Here is a 22,264-nt window from a genome sequence, read left to right on the forward strand (position 1 = left end):
CAGTAACAATGTTGCCCTCTAGCGGCTGACATGACGTACATCAAAGCTAGGCTTAAACAAAATAGAAAATCATTTGTGCTGAGTTAGACAAAACTTACATAACACATGACACAACACACCGTTTTGAAAAACAAGAAATAAAAAACTATAATTTATTTTTGTTGCTTTCTGCAATTTTCATTATTTCATTGTGGCAGTGAATAAACCAGCAATAATAAGAGGTTCTCCAGTAATTAAAAAAAAAAAAATCAAGAAACTAAAATCTGAGAGTTCAAGTAATGACCATTGAAAAGCAAAGGGAGGAATAGAACGACACTACCAAACTATAAGGTTTGAAAATACAACACAATATCCCACTAAGATCCAAGACTCAACTAAGAAGATTTTCAATATTTGGTCAAAGCCCTACTGATAGTGTTTTCAAGCATATTTAAGGATACAGATGAAGCACTGCCTACCCTGCTTCATTATATAAGACATGAAACGGTGCAGTGTAACAGTAAAGATGTGTTCACTGACCTTTCTCAACACATACTTCTAGTTTTGGTCCCTAAAACAGGAATCACAACACAACTGCAAGACAAACACAACTAATCAGGATCAGAGTAAAGAGGCATCAACGGGTGCTAAAAGGTGCTCAGGCATACATTTAAACAACAGAACATTTTGAAATACTCGTTTACAGTTTGCATCAAAACAAATATGATGCCTTCGAGTGGGGAAAGGGTTTATAAGATGGTTCTCTCTCATTTTGATTCTCATATTGCTTTTAAAATGATCACTGCCTAGAATACATTCTCAGGTGAACACTCTTACATTCACTTGTTTCAGAAATCTTTGTAGATATTCTACTGATGACACAGCCAGCTCTGTCTGAACTAACAATGAACAATAGTGAGGATAAAATGAATCAGCAACTCTCAAAATCGGAGGAACATTTCTGTCATGACATATTTGTGCTTCATTATCCTTATAAAACCGCTGACAAACGTGGAATTTGAACATCTTTCTTTCAAAGCTTGAACGTGACGAATAAAAAGTGACATAGCACTATTTTCTGTAAAAAAAATAAAAATAAGGAACCATCTACTGAACAAAAAAATAAAATAATTCAATATCCCGAAGGGACACCCCAGTCCTATAAATGAAAGTCAAAATGACACAGGAACTGATCACTACAGCAACCAGAAAAGGTGTCTAAACCCATTAACACTATTGGGACTAAGTGCTACATTTTTCACCATAAGAAAGGTATTTTACATTACAGATAGCAGTGTATAATTTTACCTTCAATGAATGTTTAGATGCAATATATTCATATTTATATATATATATATTTAAAAATAAATGTAAAAAAAAAGAGAGACAGAATGTAAACAAATGTTAATCACTGAATAGCTTTGGGGGAGTTTATAATGAGCCATACGTGTAAGCAGACAAATGTATCACAAATAACTGTGAAATTCATTTTAAGGTTTGGGTCATCGACCATTTAAAAAAAAAAAGCAGATGTTTATCAGATCCTTAGTTCATTGTGATTACAACAGTCATGCAGAAGCATACAGTTCCTTCAAAATAAAAACAAAATATGCCATAAAGCTCAGCTTCACAGTAACTTTCTATTACAGCAGTGTGTGCGTGTGTTTGATGGTAGAGGTTGAACATGAAGAACCACAGACAAGAGTTTTGGCAAACAATTTCTGTTCGAATCGACCACTGTTAAGAGAGATATCAGTAGCGGGACAGCTATCAACAGTCAAAATGCATCTCGAGAGCATCTTCAAAACTCTGGTCCTCATCGGCGCTGGACGCGAGGAAAGAGGCCATGGGCGAGCCCGCAGACAGGCTGAGGACCCCAGCAGCGTTCGTGCCAGCGTTTCTGACCGAAATACTGGTGAGGTTGATGCCGAGAGTGAGCCTGGTCTGCTCCAGGGCTTTTTCAGGCACGGCAAAAGCCTCCAGCTTCTTCTCCCCGTTGGCCATGTACGAGTTCTGGCAGCCCCTGCAGATGCAGTCCAAACAGGCCTTCCGGTTGGAGTAGCAGGGGCACCTTTGACCCCTGCAGGTAAGAACACTTGGATTCTGGGTGGCTCGTCCACACTTGCAGCCTTTTTTCTCTTGCGTCTTTTTGTACACGACTTTAGGAGGCTGGCCAGGCAACACGCTAGCCGAGAGCAGTCTGTCCTTCGCCTTGCCCTTCGCCTTCGGGACGGCCACTTTAGACTTGACCTGAACCTTCTTATTAGCCAGGTCTGTGTTTATCTGGATATTTTTAGTTGAATCCAGCATGGCCTTGTTGACCTTCAAAACGCCTCCATTGGTGACCACGACAGGCGGCGGGGAGGGTGCTTTCGGCTCAAATGCTGTTTTCGAAGGAGCTGTGGCCGCTACCGAAGGCCCCTGGATGAGGCTGGTGATGGGCAGAGGTTGGAGCATCTCGCGGTCACTCTCAGAGCGAGAGCGCTTTCGGCTCAGGCGCACTTTTCTGTGGGCTGCGGCGAGGCACGTCAGGCCCGTCTGAGGCTGTGGAGGGTGTCCTGGCGTAAGGGCGCTGCTGGTTTGTGAGGGCTGACATAGCTCTGCTGCTGATTTAGTCAGTTCACAAGACACCTCCTTGCTCTTAATGTCAGATTTAAGGTCCTCTAGGATGCTCGTGTTCTCCGCACTGAGGTGCACGGATTCAGCGCTTTCGTCTTGACTAACTTTGCACTTTACAGCGTTAACAGTGACAGTACCCATGTGTAGTTCTGAGTTAGATCTCAGAGGTTCGTCGGCACTGACAGGCTCGGGGGTCTCTAGCTCAGCTGGGATCTGCTCAGAGGGTTTGTCAGAGACAGTCGGTTTGATGTCAGCAGAGTTTTCTGAGTCTGTCTCCGTTTTGAGATGAGGAACATATGCAGTGTCTTTGACAGAACTAAACTCTTCTTGTTCCTGCTTCACCCCCAACACCTCTTCCAGCATCTTCTTGACCTCAGCGTAACCTTTGACCCCCAAGGCACTCTGCTCTGTCATGACGCACACCGAGACACACTCGCAGAGACTCCTGTAGCAGTCGATCAGAATCTGGAGCTGTTTATTCTCCTCAAATTGCTCATAGTCTTTACACCAGCTGCAGGATGGCTTCAATTGCATTTTCTTGCCTTTGCAACCCTTGCAAACACAGTGCTGGCAGGAGGAATCTTTTGGAGCAAGCGGCTCCTGAAGCAAATTTCCTAGATGAAAAGAAAACAATAGATTTTTTTAAAACAATTAAGCATGACAAAAAAACAGCATGCTATAGAGTGCAACAGATGGGTTAAATCCCATTCATTTTCTACACAGGGAAATGTACTTTTAATGATAACTTATAAACCATTAAAGACAGACCTGGGAGCTACGAGGTTGTTAATCGATGGTAAATGCTTTTGTTGGAGCCATTAGACCGCATTATTTCAACTTATATTTTAAGGATTCTATTTAACGGCTGGAATTCATTGTGAAAAACTACATCGTCCATGATGATTCTGCAAAGAAATCTCCACCAATCTATCAATAGATTGTTAATATAACAATGGAGATTTTCTCTCTCTCTATATATATACATACATACATATTATATATATATATAATATAATATATATATATATATATATATATATAAAATATAATATATATATATATATATATATATATATATATAATATAATATATATATATATATATATATACACATACATACATATATATATATAAATATAAATATAGATTGATATGGATTTATATATAAATCTTTAATTGATTAGTCTTATATTTCTCCATTGTTTTTAATTTGATTATATCATTCGCAGTGATTCATGGGATTGATATATTTTTCCTTCATTACTGGTATAAGTATACAGTCTTGAAACTTTTTTGCTTTAAATCAAAGTTTGTAATGTTGTGATTCACTTTGTCGCAGGTTGGTTTGGTTCATGACCAATAAATCTTTTAAATAACTTTTTAGAGTTAAATAAATAAATGGGGAAAAAATGGGACATTTAAATAATAAACCAAGAAGTCCAAGTGGTGCTCCCTGCAGAGCCAAATGACGTCCAGCTCCCCACTCTGGATGTCATGGGTGGAGCTTGACCAAGTCCAGCCCCACCCCTGTGGATCTAATGGGTGGAGGGGATAGTTATGGGTAGGGTTATGGTGTGGATGGACCTTCTAGCCCCACCCATTACACCCAATTTACACCCAGAGAGAGGGAGCTGGGCATCCAGAGGGGGAGCTGGACTTCACGCTCCACCCATGACTCTGCAGCGAGCAGGCTCTCTGAAAAAGCCCTGCAAGCCCTCAAAGCGTTCCTAGATGCTGATTGGTTGATACAGCTTTCCATCATATCACTGCGCAGAACCCACAGAAGATCTCTCTCTCTCTTTTTTTTGCGTAACAACGTTGTTGTGCCCATAGATATGTATATATCTATGATTATGCCACGGACTATACGTTCTAGTGGAAGAACGCGACTGAATTTGCTTAATAAAATATGTTTGAAATACTTTTATTAAGCAGTAACCCTTTAATAAAATCGATAACAAACTCGCGACTGCGCCGTATATTCTGAACTTATTAACGGCTAATTCGCTGCCCGTGATGCGTCGTTATTTAGCCGTGACTATATTCAAAATATAGCATGGCCTCTCGTGCATTGCTTAGTTTTAAAGGCAAGTTACTCACCACACACCAGGCAGGATAGGGAGTCTCTAAAGAAAGGCAGGACGTTGAACAGCCCTCCGTACGTCTCCGGATCCTTCGGGTCGCACTGCAGAAGAGAGCGACACGCCGACACGTACAGCGCGGTGGCGTTTACCGGGTTCATCTCAGCGACTTCAGAGTCAATAGCAGGACAAGAGGAGCGGGCTGATCAGCTACTGAGAGCGACCGATGAACTGACTCCCAAAGCAGAATAACTGGGAGAACACAATCAACCAGGCTTGACCCAACGCCTCAAACAAAGAGTGTAATTTGACATGACTCGCAAGCAGATGAGCGGCTTTGAGTCGTCTGCTTGTTAACATGTCAATGTTTAGAGGATCCTCCAGAGTCGGTCAGCCCGGCTGCTGTAAGAGATGTATATCACAGACTATAGTCTGACTTCCATTAGTGTCAGATCCTGATTAACGTTAGCTCAATATGAAGAGCGCTGCACGTTTGTGATAAAGTACCCAGAGATGAAGGACTGGGCGATAAACAGCATTTTAGAGAGAAGCACAACAGGCCCGAGATGTAACGTTAGAGTCGGCGGCACGAACTCTGCGAATAATCCGTCCACAAATAACAATTGGAAAAACAGAAGACAAAAAACCCGTTGCACAAAAAGTATGATCCTTGAAATTATCAACCACAGCGGTTATTTACAGTTTAACTGAACAAACCACACAGTCCGCTTGCTTGCTTGCTAGTTCGCTAGCTAGCTAATACAGACTGCACTTTTCTTCGGGTTGTTGAATAAGAGAGCTTTTCTCACACTAACGCGTGCGATAGACTCCCGTTTGAGCAATTTGTTTATATAGTATTCAACTGAATTCTCTACTCTGCAAAATATTCCCATAAATTAGCCCGTGCTAGAGCCAGTTGCTTATTATTCCTCTGTTAACTTTTGCATCCTGAGAGGAACAATACCAAACAAGAGTAAAAGAGCGCTTGGAATTAAACACGGCCTCCAGTAAGTACTGCCCCCTAGTGTGAGACTGTATAAAGCACACGCTACTACGAGGCTCTGTGGGTTTTTTTTTTCTTTTTCTTTTTTTTCTTTCATTGAACAAGGATTACAAGGGATACATTACATACCTCACAAAAAAGCACTTAATAAACAAGAAACTAGAGGTAGAGCAAAAATAATTAAACATACAATAAATTAAGAAAAATAAATAGGTTCTGTGGTGGTTACACACTGAGATAATTACTGTCCGTCGTAAAATGCCAATGATGTTGTCAATTTCCTTTATTTATTATTTGATAGTTTTGCCAGTACGCCTCTCACTTTTAAGAGTATTAATGTGTCTTTTGGACTACTTATACTAAAAATAAAAAAGATTTTTGTAACAGAACTAAATGACATCCCTTGAAGATCTTCTTCAAAATTAGTATTTAATGAGGAATTAGGATCATAAAATCTTCAATGGTTTTACAGCAGAATTTTGCTTTTATTTTTTCCTTTGTGCAATAGGTAAGTTAAAGAAAGACGATTCACTGAATAGGAGAAAAATAGAGATTTACATATAGAGGGAGGTGTCCTTTACCTTTCACTTTTAAAATCCAGTAAGGAATCTAGACTTTATTTATCTTTATTTTTCTTAAATGCATTTAGGAATCTAACGTTACATTTGTTCAAAAGCGATTCTCATTACAGCTGGGTAGCAGTTGGGAACTGTAGTTTATCATTGTTGACATTAATATGGACTACATCTATCAAGTTCGCCTAAAAACGCAGACCTCTGCAGTGATTGGCTCACTCACTCACGCCCTCTTAGCTAGCCGAGTAGTAATTGGCTCTGAAAAGTAAGCGATTGTTGCTGATTGGCTGAAGACACCGATAGGAGTTTCCGACAGCGTCTGTCCTGTGTCCTCAGTGTAGCAGTGATGGCGACCTACACGTTAATGCGAAGTAGTCTGGGACTATTACATGGCCTAAAATGTTCTTTTAAAAGTGTTGGTCAGATGCCGTACGGCGCAGTCGCTGGGGCAATTACCCAATCGAAAGTACTGCAAAATGCTAGATGCTATTCTGTCGGTCATCTGTCTGTGCAGGAGAGAATTGAGAAGAAGCGAAATGCAGCGCTTATAGGAGGAGGGCAGCTGAGGGTAGCTGCACAGCACAAAAGGGTAAGTTATGAAAACCTTCTGCAGAATGAATGCAGTTGACATAAGTGAAAGCACAACAATCCGAGAAGAGCTGCGTAATGCCTGTGCGCAGGGTAAACTGACAGCGAGAGAGAGAGTGGAGCTCTTGCTGGACCAGGACTCGTTCGTGGAGTATGACATGTTTGTGGAGCATCGCTGTTCTGACTTCGGCATGGAGGCAGATCATAATAAGGTATGTTAGGCCTCGCAGGTCAAAGAAACTTCATACTGAATGCAGAAATATTCCCATTTTTCCATGTCATAAGTTATGAAAAAACAACAACAGCGTTCAATGTCTTTACTCTCGAATGAATGCAAATGCAACATTGTGTCATTCTATGAAACGGACGCTTTTACAGTTTGACAGATTTTAAACAACCTTTTAACCAAATATAAAGAGTTTTAAGGCAGTGCTTCTCAACCAGGGGCCCCACAATAAGCCATAGGCTACATTGTTTAAATTTAGTTATGTTAAAGGGGTCATATAATGCCATTTTTGTACAAGCTAACATGATTCTTTAGGGTCTAAATTAAAAGTTTGTAATATACTTTAATTAAAAATTCTCATTAGTATTGTAAGAAAACGCTAATTTTACCAGGTCAAAAACAGCTCTGTTTTCAGCACGCGTTTAAGTGCATGTGTCTTTAAATGATAATGAGCTTTGCTCACCCCGCCCCTCTGTTCTGTGCGGACACCGTTTTTAATAATAATACAATAACCATAACGCGTCGTTCATTATAAACGTGGGATTATGAATTATATTGATAACGTCGTACATAGAAAACATGCCGTAATGTACCCTGAGTGTAAGCAGCCGCATTCATCGTGAAGCGTGCAAGCGATTTGCAAAGATTAATATAAATATCAATATAAAGGTTAATAAAACGTTACACTCACTTCAGTTCTTCTGGAGGTGCAGCAGGAACACGAATAGTTGGTACCGATCCTTTTTTCAGGAGCAGCTTCTTAGCAAAACCAGCTTTATACTGACCCTCGTTTGTAAAGCAGTCTGGTGTGTGAAATGATTCACGCAAACATGAAAGCATTGACGTTGATCGTGGGGAATATTTAGCCTGACTACGTCAGACTTCGTACTTCCGCTCAATTTCATTTCGCTTCTGTACTCAGTCTGAGACAGCGTAATAGCCTGAAAACAGCCGGCCAATCAACGAAAAGAGGGCGGGCTGAGAGCCGTGACGTAGACGCTGATTGTACCGTGGATGCGTAGATTTACTTAACATAATCTGCAAAAGTCGTTCACAGCCATGTCCACTCCGGTATTTCGCTCGATGGTTTTGTTTTCGCATCATACATGTGTTTACAGTGGAAGTTAGATGCGGCTGAGCATGCGCATAACACACGCCATAACCAAACGTTATGTGATTGGCTTACGGGTAACCAATGATTTTAAACTTCAGACAAGCGCCCCCCCGCGAGAAAGAAAACGCTTTTCAATTATGCCATGCCAGACTCTGTCTACGAAGCAAAGCGAAGTAGCAGAGTTTGGTATTACCAGGCTAAGGAATATTCCCTTCGAAAACAAAACTCAGCCACTGCGTCTTCAGTGGTTCGGATTTAAGAACATCAATATGATGCTGTGTTCGTTATTAACCCAAGAACAGAACAACACAATCGCTTAGACGCCATTCTGCTCATAGACAGTGCTCCAGCGTATCAACAATGACCGCGCAGACTATGATTGACAGCTCACTCACGAGGGCGCGAGGGCGGGTCTGTGTTGAAACGCTGCTGTCATTTAACAATCTTGGGAGGGGCGTCGATTTTGTGACGTCACGAAATCGAACGGCTTGATTCAGGAGAGAGGAAAATATATAAGAAGATTTAAAAAAAAAAAACACTGGATGGATTTTTATCATTTTATGATGGTTGTGTACAGGCACTGCCAACACACATTTCAGTACAATCAACTTGCAAAAGTGCATGTACCATTATATGACCCCTTTAACATATTATTAATTATAATACTAAAAAAAGATGTATGTCAACAAACTATTTTATTTATATTACAGACTTACCAGATGTACATGCCAGCTGAGATATGAGGGCCTTTATTATTGTCTTGAAATAAAGGGGTTTAAGTGTTAATACATTTATAATAAATATACCTGTAATAAAAAAGGCAGCTTTTATTGCTATATATTTCAAATGTGCATATTTACTAATACAGTAAGGAGAAGAGATTTGGTGACAGCTCAAATTTCACGAAGAAAGAAAATAAAGCAGATACTGAATTTTTAGTTACGATTTGATGTCTAGAACAGGACAGTAAATGTTAGCATCACCCATTGTTATTTTAACACTTGTAGATGAGGGACACTAATGACACATGATCTTTGTTTTCAGTACCCAGGAGATAGTGTAGTAACCGGACAGGGAAGAATCAATGGAAGACTGGTCTATGTTTTCAGCCAGGTATGATACTAGCTTTTGACCATAGGTTTGCAACATTAAAATGTTTTATTTGAATATCTCCATTCTCTTGTCATGAGTGAAATGCTCCTCTGTCCACAGGACTTCACCGTGTTCGGAGGGAGTTTATCAGGGGCTCATGCTCAGAAGATCTGCAAGGTGAGACTGGTCAGGTTTGGATCTAACTAAAGTCTTAAAAAAAACGCATAGGCACAATTCTGTCAAACAGTTAAATCACTGCAATTTAATTCCTAGATCATGGACCAGGCTATGATGGTCGGAGCCCCAGTAATCGGTCTCAATGACTCTGGTGGAGCCCGCATTCAGGAAGGCGTCGAGTCCCTTGCAGGATATGCTGACATATTCTTGGTAAACTGAATAGCTGAACACAGCTATATATTTGATACATACACTACCATTCAAAAGTATGGGCTTGATAATATTTGTTTTACTGTTCTCTTATGCTCACCTAGGCTGCATTTATTTGATCAAAAATACAGTAAAGCAGTAAAATTTTGAAATATTTCATATTTTAAAATGTAATATATTCCTGTGAAGGCAAAGCTAAATTTTCAGCATCATTACTCCAGTCTTCAGTGTCACATGATCCTTAAGAAATCATTCTAATATGCTGATTTTGCTGCTCAAGAAACATTTCTTATTATTATCAGTGTCAAAAACAGCTGCTTAAATATTGTTGTTTGTCAGGTTTTCTTTGATGAATAGAAAGTTGTTTTTTTGTAGCATAAATGTCTTTACTTCCACTTTTGATCAATTTAATGCATCCTTGCTGAGTAAAAATATTAATTAAAAAATCATACTGACCCCAAATGTTTGAATGGTAGCGGACATATATTCCAGGACTAACTCTGCACAATGGTATTTGTTCTTCAGCGGAATGTGATGGCCTCAGGTGTAGTTCCTCAGATCTCTCTCATCATGGGCCCGTGTGCAGGTGGTGCCGTGTACTCGCCTGCTCTGACAGACTTTACCTTCATGGTAAAGGTAAGAAAAGAAAAGTTTAGTGTATAAATGCATATTGCATTTGAATTCAGATTTATTGTGTATATTTTAGGGCTGTCAAACGATTAATCGCGATTAATCGCATCCAAAATAAACGTTTGTGTTTACATAATTTATGTCTGTGTACGGAGTATAATTATTTTCTATATATAAATACACACACATGCATATATATATTTAAGAAAATGTGTTATTAATATATAAAATATTTATATATAATATAAATTATATATAATATAAATAGATATACACAGTATATACATGCAAATATTTCTTAAATATATACATGCATGTGTGTGTATTTATATATAGAAAATAATTATACTCAGTACACACACATGTATTATGTAAAAACAAACTTTTATTTTGGATGTGATTAATCGCGATTAATCGTTTGACAGCCCTAGTATATTTTAATTTTAGAATCAGGTCCCTGCTGGCACACCAATTTATAATGAAAAACTTGAACCTGTGTTTGCAGGACACCTCCTACCTTTTTATCACAGGCCCAGATGTGGTGAAATCTGTAACAAACGAGGATGTTACCCAGGAGGAGCTAGGTGGAGCAAAAACCCACACAGCTGTGTCGGGTAGGTCTATCCATTTAGTCTGTGCATACATCAGAATGTGTTTTATCAAGTTGTTTTTGGCGTTTGAACAGTTTTTTTTAAAAGTATTTGTTCTCTAATCTGACTAAAGATTATCTGGGCTTTCTTGTAATACAAAGAGCTTTTTGTTTTGTTTCAGGTGTTGCTCATCGGGCCTTTGAGAATGACGTTGATGCCCTTCTGAACTTGCGAGACTTTTTCAACTTTCTCCCACTGAGCAACAAAGATCCATCTCCAGTCATTGAGTGCCACGATCCTCGGTGAGAAACTGTTTTTGTAAAATAATTCTTTCTTTATCAACTTATCTTGACCAGCTTTTTCAGTCTGCTGCTATCATGTCGATTTGTTTTCTTCAGCGACCGGCTGGTTCCTGGTTTGGACACTGTCGTTCCTTTTGAAACCACTAAAGCTTATGACATGCTGGACATCGTTCATGGTGTATGTGCATCTTTAGTGAACAAACAATTCAAAAAGTCATGCAAAAACTCATCAGGTAGTGCTTATGACTGTCATTTCACTCTTACAGATAGTAGACGAGAGAGAATTCTTTGAGATTATGCCCAGCTACGCCAAAAATATTGTGATGGGATTTGCCAGGATGAATGGTCGGACTGTAGGCATAGTGGGAAACCAGCCAAAAGTGGCATCTGGTGGGTGATTCTTTTCTTTTATTTTATACTTTTATTCACTAATTAAATAGATCAAAAGTAAAGACTTTTACATTGTTACAAAAAATCATATTTCAACAATTTCAATTTCAATTCATCAAAAAATCCTGAAAAAAATATTAAGTAGCACAATTGTTTTCAACAAATGTTTCTTGTGCAGCAAATCAGCATATTATAATGATTTATGAATGATCATGTGACACTGAAGACTGGAGTAATGATGCTTAACATTCAGCTTTGCCATTACAGGAATAAATTACATTTTAAATTATATTACAAGAGAAAGCAATTATTTGAGGTTGAAATAATATTTCACAATATTACTGTTTTACTACATTTTCAATCAAATAAATGCAGCCTTGGTGAGCATAAGAGACTTATTTTAAAACTACTGAGCACTGGCAGTAGCGGATATTACATGTAAAATATTCTTACATATTATATAAACATACATTTCACAATATTTGTTATGTCCTTTTTTTCTTGTATATTTTAGGCTGTTTGGACATAAATTCATCTGTTAAAGGGGCTCGCTTTGTTCGTTTCTGTGACGCCTTCAACATTCCCATCATCACATTTGTGGATGTGCCTGGATTCCTGCCAGGTGGGGGAAATCATTTTAGCCTAAATCGCCAACATGCATTTCCCTTTTTAAATAAAATACTGACAGAAACGTTCCGTGTTTCCACAGGCACAGCTCAAGAGTACGGAGGCATCATCAGACACGGAGCCAAACTGCTGTATGCTTTTGCCGAGGCCACAGTTCCAAAAATCACTGTCATCACTAGGAAGGTAGGAGGCAGAATGATTGTGCGTGTGGATGGTTCTAACTAGCTTGTCTGCTGAATCCTGTGTGTCCTTTCTTCAGGCATATGGAGGTGCTTATGATGTGATGAGTTCCAAACATTTGAGAGGAGACGTCAACTATGCCTGGCCATCCGCTGAGGTCGCAGTGATGGGTGCAAAGGTAAAACTGAAGACCAATGAGCTGAAACAAGTGTCATGGCCAATACACTTGCATAATAAATAGGCATTGTGGGTGAATTATGGGGCTTTCCAGTGCATTTATGAGCTTAAAGCCAAACCTACCATTGAGCTGCATTTAAATCTCAGGATGGCAAAATATTTTGTGGGATATGCCCCATATAAATACATTTGTGCTAGAAGCTAGATTTAAGAAATTCTTTATCCTGTAACCAGTGCAGAGGAGTATCAGATGGACATGAGAGTGTTCAGAGAGCTTCAGCCCAGATATACTCTTACAGCAGCAACGATCACTATGCTTGGCTCTCTTTAGTGATTAAGATGCTTGTGAATGTCCCTTCTACTCGTTTCATTTCTAAGATTGAGACTCAAGCTGTGAGTTGAGTAACAGGTGCTGCTGACTCAGAGTTTGGATAGCACAGATCATATCATATGTTGACTGTTTAAAGTACAAACTAACAAACTATAAATATTTCTGCTGGGTGTTCATTAGTGACGCTAAAGCAACAATGATGCTCATTGATATTCCTATATTGAATTAGCCATATAATATATCTTTTTTTTTTTTTTTTTTTTAGTTTGGGGCCAGTAAGAGTTTAAGGATGCATTAAATTGATCAAAAGTGACTGTAAAGACATGTATGTTACAACATATTCCCATTTCAAATGAATTGAAAATAATAATTAATTGAGACATATTATCAGTGGTATCTCCACAATATTTTGTTCCCTGAATCTACACTACTAGTCAAAAGTTTGGAATAATTAAGATTTTATATGCTTTTAAAAACAGCATTTATTTGATCAAAAGACGGTAAAAACGTGAAACAATTGTGAAATATTAAAATTTATATTCATCAAAGAATCCACAAAAACTGTTTTTAACATTGATAAGAAATCTGTTTTTGTGCAGCAAATCAGCATATTAGAATAATTTCTGAAGGATCATGTGACGCTGACAAATTCATTTTTGAATAAATTACATTTTTGAAATATATTACAACAGAAAACAGTTGTTTTCAATTGTAATTTTTCACAGCATTTATTGTTTTTACTGCATTTTTTATCATATATTTTTGATAAATGCCGCCTTGGCGAGCATAAAAGACATTTAAATTTCTCACAAAAAAATTTAAAAACTTCCTGTTGCAGTGTATACCATTTGTTTTAATATAAGACAATTTTAAAAAGGGATTTTGGTCATGAAATTACACCAAAAAAAAAAAAAAAAAAAATCGCAATCAGTCAGTATAAATTTAGGTATTTCTTAGGCGTATTTACCTATTTCTTAGGTAAATGATTCGCAATAACTGGACAAATCATGAAAATAGATTAAAAATGTGAAACCCTATATTTATGTAATGTGCTACATAATACATCATTTCATTTTTAAGGGTGCAGTTCAGATCATCTTCAGAGGAAAGGAGAATCAAGCCAAGGCTGAAGCTGAATATGTGGAGAAGTTTGCCAATCCCTTCCCCGCTGCTGTCAGAGGTGCACAGAACATTTTTATGATTAACAGACACAATATACATCAATCTTCACAGTGCCAGTGAGGCTTGTCATCACTGCAATACAGATGCGCTCGCTCGGTTCTCCTGCTACATGTGTGTGTAACATTGAATGTGTTTCACAGGCTTTGTGGATGATATCATTCAGCCCTCAACCACACGCAAGAGGATCTGCAGAGATCTGGAGGTGCTCGCCAGCAAGAAACAGACCAACCCCTGGAAAAAACACGCTAACATTCCTTTATAAATCTCAGCACTAATTTTATAGCATTTCACAACTGTGGTTAGACTGGAGAGAATATCATGTTTTTACACATGGTTCCTTGTGCCTTATTCCCACTCGTATGCATTATGTCGCTATTTAAACATTCTCAAGTCAATAAAACACTCCCACGGTTCATGATTACATATTTATTTATTTATTTTCTGAAAAAGTGAGTTTTCCATAAGTTCACTGAAGAAAAGTTTTAGAACAGTTTTCCATTAAAAGGGAAAGTGGTACATCATTTCTAGGTCGTACAAAAGAAAACCATTTTATATTGAAAATGTACAATTTACAGGTACACTAGCAAAACTAACCGGGGCTCAGGGTGGGGAGTAATGACGATCATGGGAAACTCGTGTTCTTGACAGTATAACATTTCACTTTATGAGAGCACAGGACCATAGAGCACTTCAACAGAGGCAATACTTGAATGGGCCTCGCTCAACACACGGCACAACAGCATCTGCTGTTTGATCCGGACAAGAGTAACTTGATGAAAACCCTGCCGTATAGACATTTCACACAAATAAACCTCACCTAAATCTACTGGAAATAAAATACTGACCATTCAAATGTTTCTGAAAGCCAAAATACACAACATGTAACGCCCCCTTCAGGACAACTGTGTCACACACAGAGATTTTCTGGCTCTCTGACAATATTAACTGCATTTTTAACACTCTTTTCTCACTTTCCTTTGTCATTTACCATAATTATGCCTATTGAAAACTGTTAAGTGTTATTTATGTATATGTAAATTAGGCCGATTGAAGATTGACCAATCTTTAATACTGCTTTTTTTTTTGGTGGAAGAATCTGTTAGTTGACCTGATATTAAAAGCGACTTCATAATCTAACTGTACAGGGCATCTACATAGTAGGATGGATAAACACAAATATGTACATCTTGAACATATGGGACCGTACATTCTTACATGATAGATCTGTACCATGATGTAAATCCCATCCAGTGCGATTCAGATGAGCTTATGAAGAACCTGTTTGACAGAACAATTCACCATATGTGACCTGATTGGACTGTTAAAATAATCTGTGGATGAATAAAAGCTTCTCTGTGACGTCTGATAAAAAGAGTGGAGAGTTCGCTCCAGAATCACTCAACCTCATCACCAGTGCTTCCGCTCCTTTGTGAATGTCTCTTTCATGTCTCTTGATGGCAAAGCTCTTTTTCCAGCTGTTGTGGCACCTCAGAACATGGGCATCGTGAAACCCTGAGCAAAAAAAAAATATATAATAATAATCAGGTGATAATTGGGACTGCATAGTTTGGGTTGTGCTTTTTCTGAGCTAAATTGTGATTTAAAAAAGTTTTTTTGTCTGTAGGGCTGCACGATTTGGCAACATTTTGTGATTATATATCAGTATGACTATATTATAAATCTAATAAATAATATATTATTATTACTAAATGGTAATATTAAAATAAATATTACCATTGTAATATTTTGCTGTAAAATATATTTATGAAAAATATAAGTTCAGCTGTAAAATTGCAACACTAGTATTTATGTCTTGATTTCTTTGCTTTCAAATGTTAAACCTTAAAGCTGCTCTTTTGTTGACCACATATTTTTAAAAAACGATTCTCAATAGAAATTTGGGGAAATGGTTGGTTCGCTGCGTTTTCAAATGCACGTTACTGTGACGTCATTCCGAGACACTGAAAACATCGGATCATGGGAAACATGCTGTGCCATGCTGAAATCATATGTATTTATTTAATTGAATTAAAGCCTTTGCGATTTGATAATAACACTAAGCCATAATGCAATGTTTGGGTTTATCTTGAATAATAACATATTTATATAATGATTTGAAAGCTTAAGCAAATAGAGACTCATTCTTACCGACTCGTCCTCAATCATGGCTGCAGAGTCAAAGAAGTCCGGTCTTAGCTCGGCTCTCTCCCGCCTGTTCCTGGATGGAGGCTGCACAGGATTTAAGACAATGTAATTAACACTTTTGTTTCTATATTTAATTACACAAGTATTCTGAGACACTTAGTAGTATCCTCTATAAGTGCTGGGTAATGTAACTACACCATTATGGTGGAAAGAGAGTATTCACTGACGGTCATTTGTAAGCAAAATATAAATTGCTAAATGTCTCATGGTATAGAAGATTTAACAGGTTAATTTTTGGAGGGCTCTTAGAAGTGTGAAGCGGACTTAAAAATGTCCCTCAGGATAGTCTGTGTGTGTCACTGTGGTGTCATCAGCTTTAACCTTACCAGATCAATGACCATGGTGTCCTCAAATTCCTCACTCATGTCTTCCAGCTGTCCTCGAGACGACATCATGACATCCTCAAAGATGGGCTCGGCGTCGTCCTCCATGAGACCACGTCTAGAGTAGAGAAGTCAAAGTAACATTTACTACAGCACTTTCCTCCTTTGTTTAACATCCCACACGCGTTTCTCCACGTACACAGTCTGTCGTACTCCTCCGCTACGGGCCTTCATGTAGTTCATGGCTGTGCGTTCCTTCCTGTTGACCTCCTCCATCTTCTGCTGGCCAAGCCAGGACATCTGCATCTGAGGACTAATCGAGGGGGAAACCACATAATACTGTGCACATACTAGTTGACATAAATCAACCAGTGTTGTTATTGTAAACAAACTATAATTTTTTTTTAATTGAAACAAAATATAAATATTAAAATGAGAAACAATGCTTTGGCAGCTAACTGAATTAGAATAATTTTAAGTACTAATATGACTAAAACTTGATTAAAAATAAAGCTAAATAGAAATATTGATAAAATAATAAAAATTAAAAAGCACATAACAAGATGACAAACTTGCACTAAAATGTAAAACTCTTAAAACCAAAAGAATCTAAATAAAAGTTAATCAAAAAATATAATAGTATATAACTAATACTAAAATAACACTAAAAACAACATTAGATTCACAGCATGGCCAAAATGGGGGAATAACTTAATATTAATGCTCATGGTTTTAAAAATGAAATGGATGCATTGCTTAAAGGGTTAGTTCACCCAAAAATGAAAATTCTGTCAGTAATTACTCACCCTCATGTTGTTCCAACTCCGTAAGACTTTCGTTCATCTTCGGAACACAAATTAACATATTTTTGATTAAATCTGAGAGCTGTCTCACTCCTCCACAGGCTTCTAAGACACTATAATTTGCTGGCCCAGAAAATGTATTAAAGACATTGTTAATATAGTCCAAGTGACTCCAGTGGCTCAATCTTAAGTTTATAAAGCGACGAGAATACTTTTTGTGCTCAAAAAAACCCCCAAAATAACGACTTTATTCAACTATTCATTTCCTTCTCTCTGGGCCTCGAGTGGATTCACGTAGTATAATAGCGTAGCGCGTCTGTGTTACACGTCACCTCGTAGGCTTACTATTGGCCGACGCTGGTCATGTGTGTGATGCGTCTGACGTGCAACACAGATGCGCTGCGCAAAAACACTACGTGAATCCACTCGAGGTCCAGAGAGAAGGAAATGAATAGTGGAATAAAGTCGTTATTTTTGTTTGTTTTTGCGCACAAAAAGTATTCTCGTCGCTTTATAAACTTAAGATTGAGCCACTGGAGTCACTTGTACTATATTAACGATATCTTTAATGCATTTTCTGGGCCAGAAAGTTATAGTGTCTTAGAAGCCTGTGGAGGAGTGAGACAGCTCTCAGATTTAATCAAAAATATGTTAATTTGTGTTCCGAAGATGAACGAAGGTCTTACGCGGTTGGAACAACATGAGGGTGAGTAATTACTGACAGAATTTTCATTTTTGGGTGAACTAACCCTTTAAGTGTCTGCATTCTTTTAACCATGTAGTGTATTTTAAGGTTGGTCACTTACTTATGAATATAGTCGGATTCAGACCCGGGCTCAGAGTCCTGGTCAGGGAGGAGTTCAGCAGCTTGTCGAGGGTTCTCTCGGAGCACGGTGGAGGTGAGCTGGGGTGTCTGCAGGGCTCCAGGGGTCTGTAGGGTGTCATTCCTCATCATCCAAGAGCCCTCCACACTCTCCTCTGCAGAACCACGACAGCACACACAAAACAGCCCATGACTGCTTACTTTTAGGCATCTTAGTCAACTGAACCAACCCACTGTTCTCCCGTCTTATATTAGTATGGTTACATCTACTGGCATCCTCACCCTCGATGCGTTTCTTGTGCAGGGGCGGACGGCCCTTCTTGCTTCGTATGGATCCGGCTTTGCTGCTGCTGCTGCCGCTGGTGATGGACATGCGGTCTTCATCTCCGCCAGTCAACAGAGAGTTCCTGTAGGAGATGAGCGGCAGCCAGATGTCCTCCCGTCTCTCCATCATCTGCTCTGTCATAAACTTTTCAAGATACGAGTGCCTGTATAGTCAAAGAGAAAACACAGTGGCACAAACATATATACTATGTCAGGGGCACGGGAAGTGTTAATCAATTAATTAATCTAATTAATCAATTAATAACGAATTAATCGCGATTAATCGCATCATAACATTAAAGTTTTAAGATCTTTTTTGCGTCTTTTGAATGGTTTAATAGCACTGAATGATAGCGTGATCATTTACTGTTGCACAGCCAAATATATACACACACACACACACATATTTCTCTCTTATTATTTATATAATTAATGAATGCCTGTACAGGCAAAGAGAGAACACAAAAAAACAACATGTATAATTAAAAAATAAAAGAATTCTCTATCTTTTATAGTTTTATAGGTTTTTCTTTTTTAATACCTTATAATACAATGTTTCTAATCAGGTTCTCAAAGGTTCCATTCAATGAAAACTAATTTTACTCTGAAAGATATGTTCTAATGCACAGTCAGAGTCTCTATTACTAAACATATAAGCATAAAAAAACAAACATTTTAAACAAAGCTCTCTTTAGACCAACTTACACTGTTTTCTTGTCTTGGCGAAGTAGTTTGGAAGAAAATTCACAGAGAACCTCAAGGAAGGCCAGATTCGGAGGGGGATACTCCGGTCCTTTAGGATTCTGATACTTAAAGGCAAACTCAATCCCATCTCTGAATACAGCAAAAATATTTGTGAGAGGTACAATAAAGAAGAGGACTATTTGGTGTTTGATGAGTAATAATTCAAACATGAAACAGAAGTTACTTGTGCAGTGTGGCCACAGCTTCTCTGGTTTTGATCTGGTCCAAGCCAAAGGTGAGGGCAAATCGACGAGCCAATTCCTTAATGCCGCTCACATGAGATGAGGTCCTGTCTAAGTTAGGCCCCTGATCCTGGATCAGCTCATTAAAGAGCTGAAGAACAGAAATAACAACAGGATTATTACAATTATCATATGATTAAAATGATAATGCGAATATCATGTTCATCTTATGCCAGAATATCCCTCAAAATGGAGGCTGTCATCTCACCTGCTGTAAGCTCAGGATGAGTGTCTTGGCACACAGTATTTTGTCTGTCTGTCTGGTCTTACTTAGCGTCTCCTTGATGATGTCTCCATAATCGTTGTAGTACTGCAAGTAGTTTACAAGTAGAAATAGCAGAATGTTTGCGTAACAGTTTAAGTAATATATCTGTTCGCTGGAGCAGAGAACAGCAGACACCTTCACTTCATTTTCTATGGGAGGTGAGCAGCGTAGGGGGATTGTGGTTTACAAAACAGATGTTAAGAGATGTTCAACTTAACATTAGAACACTAGACAGCGGCAAATCAGTACAATAAGTTCTGTCAAGACCACTATAGTCGAATACGATTGACAATTAGCATACAGTTAAGATTGGAGGTATGGTTCTGTTCTGGGCAAGAACTCCCTGTGCATCCATGCAGCCTAGCATGGATAAGAGCAGGGAGAGCACAACAACCCCACTTAGGGTAAACAGAACAGAACCAACATGAATGTATTGCAGATATCATTAATTAATTCTAACATAATTAGAGAATTTTAGTCTGATTCAGGGTGAATCAGAATGCCAATCCTGACTGACGAGAGGAGCTGGGGATGGAGGAGGGTAATTAGCTCCTGAGAAACGCGATAGCTGCTGAAAATACTGAAGGAGCTTATGTATACAGTGATAAGCGTCGTTTTCCTATAGGTAGACGTGGATCAGCTGATGCGAGCTTGACTAACGTGACCTGCCATATCTGATGCTACGCTTGATTTTAATTAAAATTTTGAATGCTTTCATTGTGGTTGGACAAAAGTATATGTATAATTTGGCGATGCAGAAATAAAAGACAACCCCACAAGATTTCTTCCACTCCAGTGGACACGTCAGGTAGGGTGATGACTGGCTGTCTTACCTTCATGTAGTGTTTGAAGATATCTGCAGCAGCTGGCATGTCTACTATATCATAAATGATGAGTTTGCTGAAGGCAGCTAGAAGGTTCCTCCTCTTGTGTAAGGCCTCAATCTTGTTAGCTTCATCCTCCTCGTCACCCTCTATGAAAAAAAACATGAAAACGCATCAGCTAGACTTCAAAACATTATTGAAAAGCCTCTTACATCTGCACAGTATCTGACGGTATATCCCATTGGATACATCCATCTCATTCACTGGGTCTCATTCACAAACTATACGCATGCACGTGCACACACGTGCACATGTTTTCCAACAAACACATTATATTTTTCATTTTTAATTCACCACATCATTAACACTGTCTGTAGGCTCACCTATGCTCTGATTCTCATCATCCTGGTCAATAAACACATGGTCTAGGATGAAGTTGAGCAGCTCATTCTGTAGGGTGCTGTCTGGATTGAAGACCAGAGGTTGCAGACCCTCTCTGGCCCCTGTGGTGAGCTGGTGACTGAAGATCATCAGCAGGTCGCATAACAGCATGAACGCCTGGGCGGAAGAAAAGGGCAGGTGAATGAGTCTTGCACAGGCACATCGCTCCTGAATGAAAGGATGGAGGTCTTTAGCTTACCTGCTCTTTAACCGGCGTGTTAACGTTTGATAAACACTGCTGGCACACAGCTAGAAAAGATTTGACAACCCTCCGTAATGCAAGAAGATCATCCTAAAATCGAACAGAAAAAATGTTTTTGGTTGAAAGTCGCAATAATCAGTTTGTATTTAAAACCACCTGCTAAATAATAAGGCATTAAAATAGATGCCTCACAGACCTTGGATGGAGATCCCTCTGTGATTTTCACCAGCTGCCACAGCATAGAGTAATGAGAACACTGAAGAGCCTGCACTGCTATCTACAAACCACACAATGAAACACACTCAGCTTCCGGACATAACATGATCTACAGGAAATCTTCATTAGTCACCTGAAAATCTTCAAAAACTGGGTGAATCTCATGGAGAGAGAGAAAAAATAAATCTAAAATCAAATGGGAAAAAAATCAGAAAATAGATAGATAGATAGATAGATAGATAGATAGATAGATAGATAGATAGATAGATAGATAGATAGATAGATAGATAGATAGATAGATAGATAGATAGATAGATAGATAGATAGATAGATAGATAGATAGATAGATAGATAGATAGATAGATAGATAGATAGATAGATCTTATGAAATAAATCAACATTTAATGTGCAATTCTCCATACTCTAATAAAAAGCATCCATTTTTGAGACTTTTTGAGACTAATTTTGTAAATTACAGGCAACAAAAACTTCCACAATGTATAAATACTAAACATGATGTATAGATCCTCAATTTAAATAAAATTGCTGCTTTTTTATTACAGTACTGAGAACTACAGTACTGAGAACTGTTATGAAACTAATGTCATAATGCAATTAATTTAGTTGAAATGTAACATGTTCTTGACAGACTTTATGAGATTCTCATATCTACAACAGACGCACCTGCTCTGGCATAGAGCCCTGCTCTATTCCCGTCCTTAGCAATCTGTAGCAGTTCCCAAACAAATCCCATCTGGTCAAGTCATGAGCACTGATGG

At 38.4% G+C, this 22,264-nt stretch overlaps 3 protein-coding genes across 3 annotated transcripts in view; 1 reads left to right on the forward strand and 2 right to left on the reverse strand.

Annotated features, from left to right (window-relative positions):
• Nucleotides 1-1,331: 1,331 nt before the first annotated feature.
• Nucleotides 1,332-5,646, reverse strand: msl2a (MSL complex subunit 2a). The gene is made up of 2 exons (XM_081374354.1): nt 4,699-5,646; nt 1,332-3,212 (listed from the first exon to the last, which is right to left on the reverse strand). Exons 1-2 carry the CDS (start codon nt 4,838-4,840, stop codon nt 1,750-1,752), a joined length of 1,605 nt encoding a protein of 534 aa, XP_081230480.1. The 5' UTR covers nt 4,841-5,646; the 3' UTR covers nt 1,332-1,749.
• On the forward strand, nt 5,599-15,479 carry pccb (propionyl-CoA carboxylase subunit beta). Its single transcript, XM_081374355.1, has 15 exons — nt 5,599-6,846; nt 6,938-7,057; nt 9,230-9,298; nt 9,398-9,454; nt 9,551-9,664; nt 10,190-10,300; nt 10,800-10,908; nt 11,066-11,186; nt 11,283-11,364; nt 11,453-11,576; nt 12,091-12,198; nt 12,286-12,386; nt 12,463-12,561; nt 13,972-14,071; nt 14,214-15,479. The coding sequence occupies exons 1-15, from the start codon at nt 6,604-6,606 to the stop codon at nt 14,333-14,335; spliced, it is 1,680 nt and encodes a 559-aa protein (XP_081230481.1). The 5' UTR covers nt 5,599-6,603; the 3' UTR covers nt 14,336-15,479.
• The window catches only part of stag1a (STAG1 cohesin complex component a), a 52,580-nt gene continuing 44,802 nt past the window's right edge, over nt 14,487-22,264 (reverse strand). Inside the window, exons 21-34 of the mRNA XM_081374353.1 lie at nt 22,170-22,257; nt 21,466-21,546; nt 21,267-21,359; nt 21,010-21,184; nt 20,636-20,775; nt 19,746-19,847; nt 19,480-19,628; nt 19,257-19,385; nt 18,510-18,715; nt 18,211-18,382; nt 16,801-16,914; nt 16,605-16,719; nt 16,222-16,302; nt 14,487-15,585 (exon numbers count right to left, since the gene is read on the reverse strand). Coding sequence (XP_081230479.1) covers nt 15,562-15,585; nt 16,222-16,302; nt 16,605-16,719; nt 16,801-16,914; nt 18,211-18,382; nt 18,510-18,715; nt 19,257-19,385; nt 19,480-19,628; nt 19,746-19,847; nt 20,636-20,775; nt 21,010-21,184; nt 21,267-21,359; nt 21,466-21,546; nt 22,170-22,257 — 1,669 coding nt within the window. The 3' untranslated portion in view covers nt 14,487-15,561. The remainder of the gene's footprint in view (nt 15,586-16,221; nt 16,303-16,604; nt 16,720-16,800; nt 16,915-18,210; nt 18,383-18,509; nt 18,716-19,256; nt 19,386-19,479; nt 19,629-19,745; nt 19,848-20,635; nt 20,776-21,009; nt 21,185-21,266; nt 21,360-21,465; nt 21,547-22,169; nt 22,258-22,264) is intronic.

Source organism: Scardinius erythrophthalmus (genome assembly GCF_964197995.2).
Source record: "Scardinius erythrophthalmus genome assembly, chromosome: 9".
In the NCBI taxonomy this organism is placed as follows: domain Eukaryota; kingdom Metazoa; phylum Chordata; class Actinopteri; order Cypriniformes; family Leuciscidae; genus Scardinius; species Scardinius erythrophthalmus.

Bases quoted from the DNA above. Each gene is read 5' to 3' on its own strand.
- msl2a (XM_081374354.1), bottom strand. From the start codon at position 4,840: ATGAACCCGGTAAACGCCACCGCGCTGTACGTGTCGGCGTGTCGCTCT. The intron at 3,213-4,698 runs GTGAGTAACTTG...CTTTTCATCTAG, and splicing joins CCTATCCTGCCTGGTGTGTG to GAAATTTGCTTCAGGAGCCG.
- pccb (XM_081374355.1), top strand. From the start codon at position 6,604: ATGGCGACCTACACGTTAATGCGAAGTAGTCTGGGACTATTACATGGC. The intron at 12,387-12,462 runs GTAGGAGGCAGA...TCCTTTCTTCAG, and splicing joins TCACTGTCATCACTAGGAAG to GCATATGGAGGTGCTTATGA. The intron at 14,072-14,213 runs GTGCACAGAACA...TGTGTTTCACAG, and splicing joins CTTCCCCGCTGCTGTCAGAG to GCTTTGTGGATGATATCATT.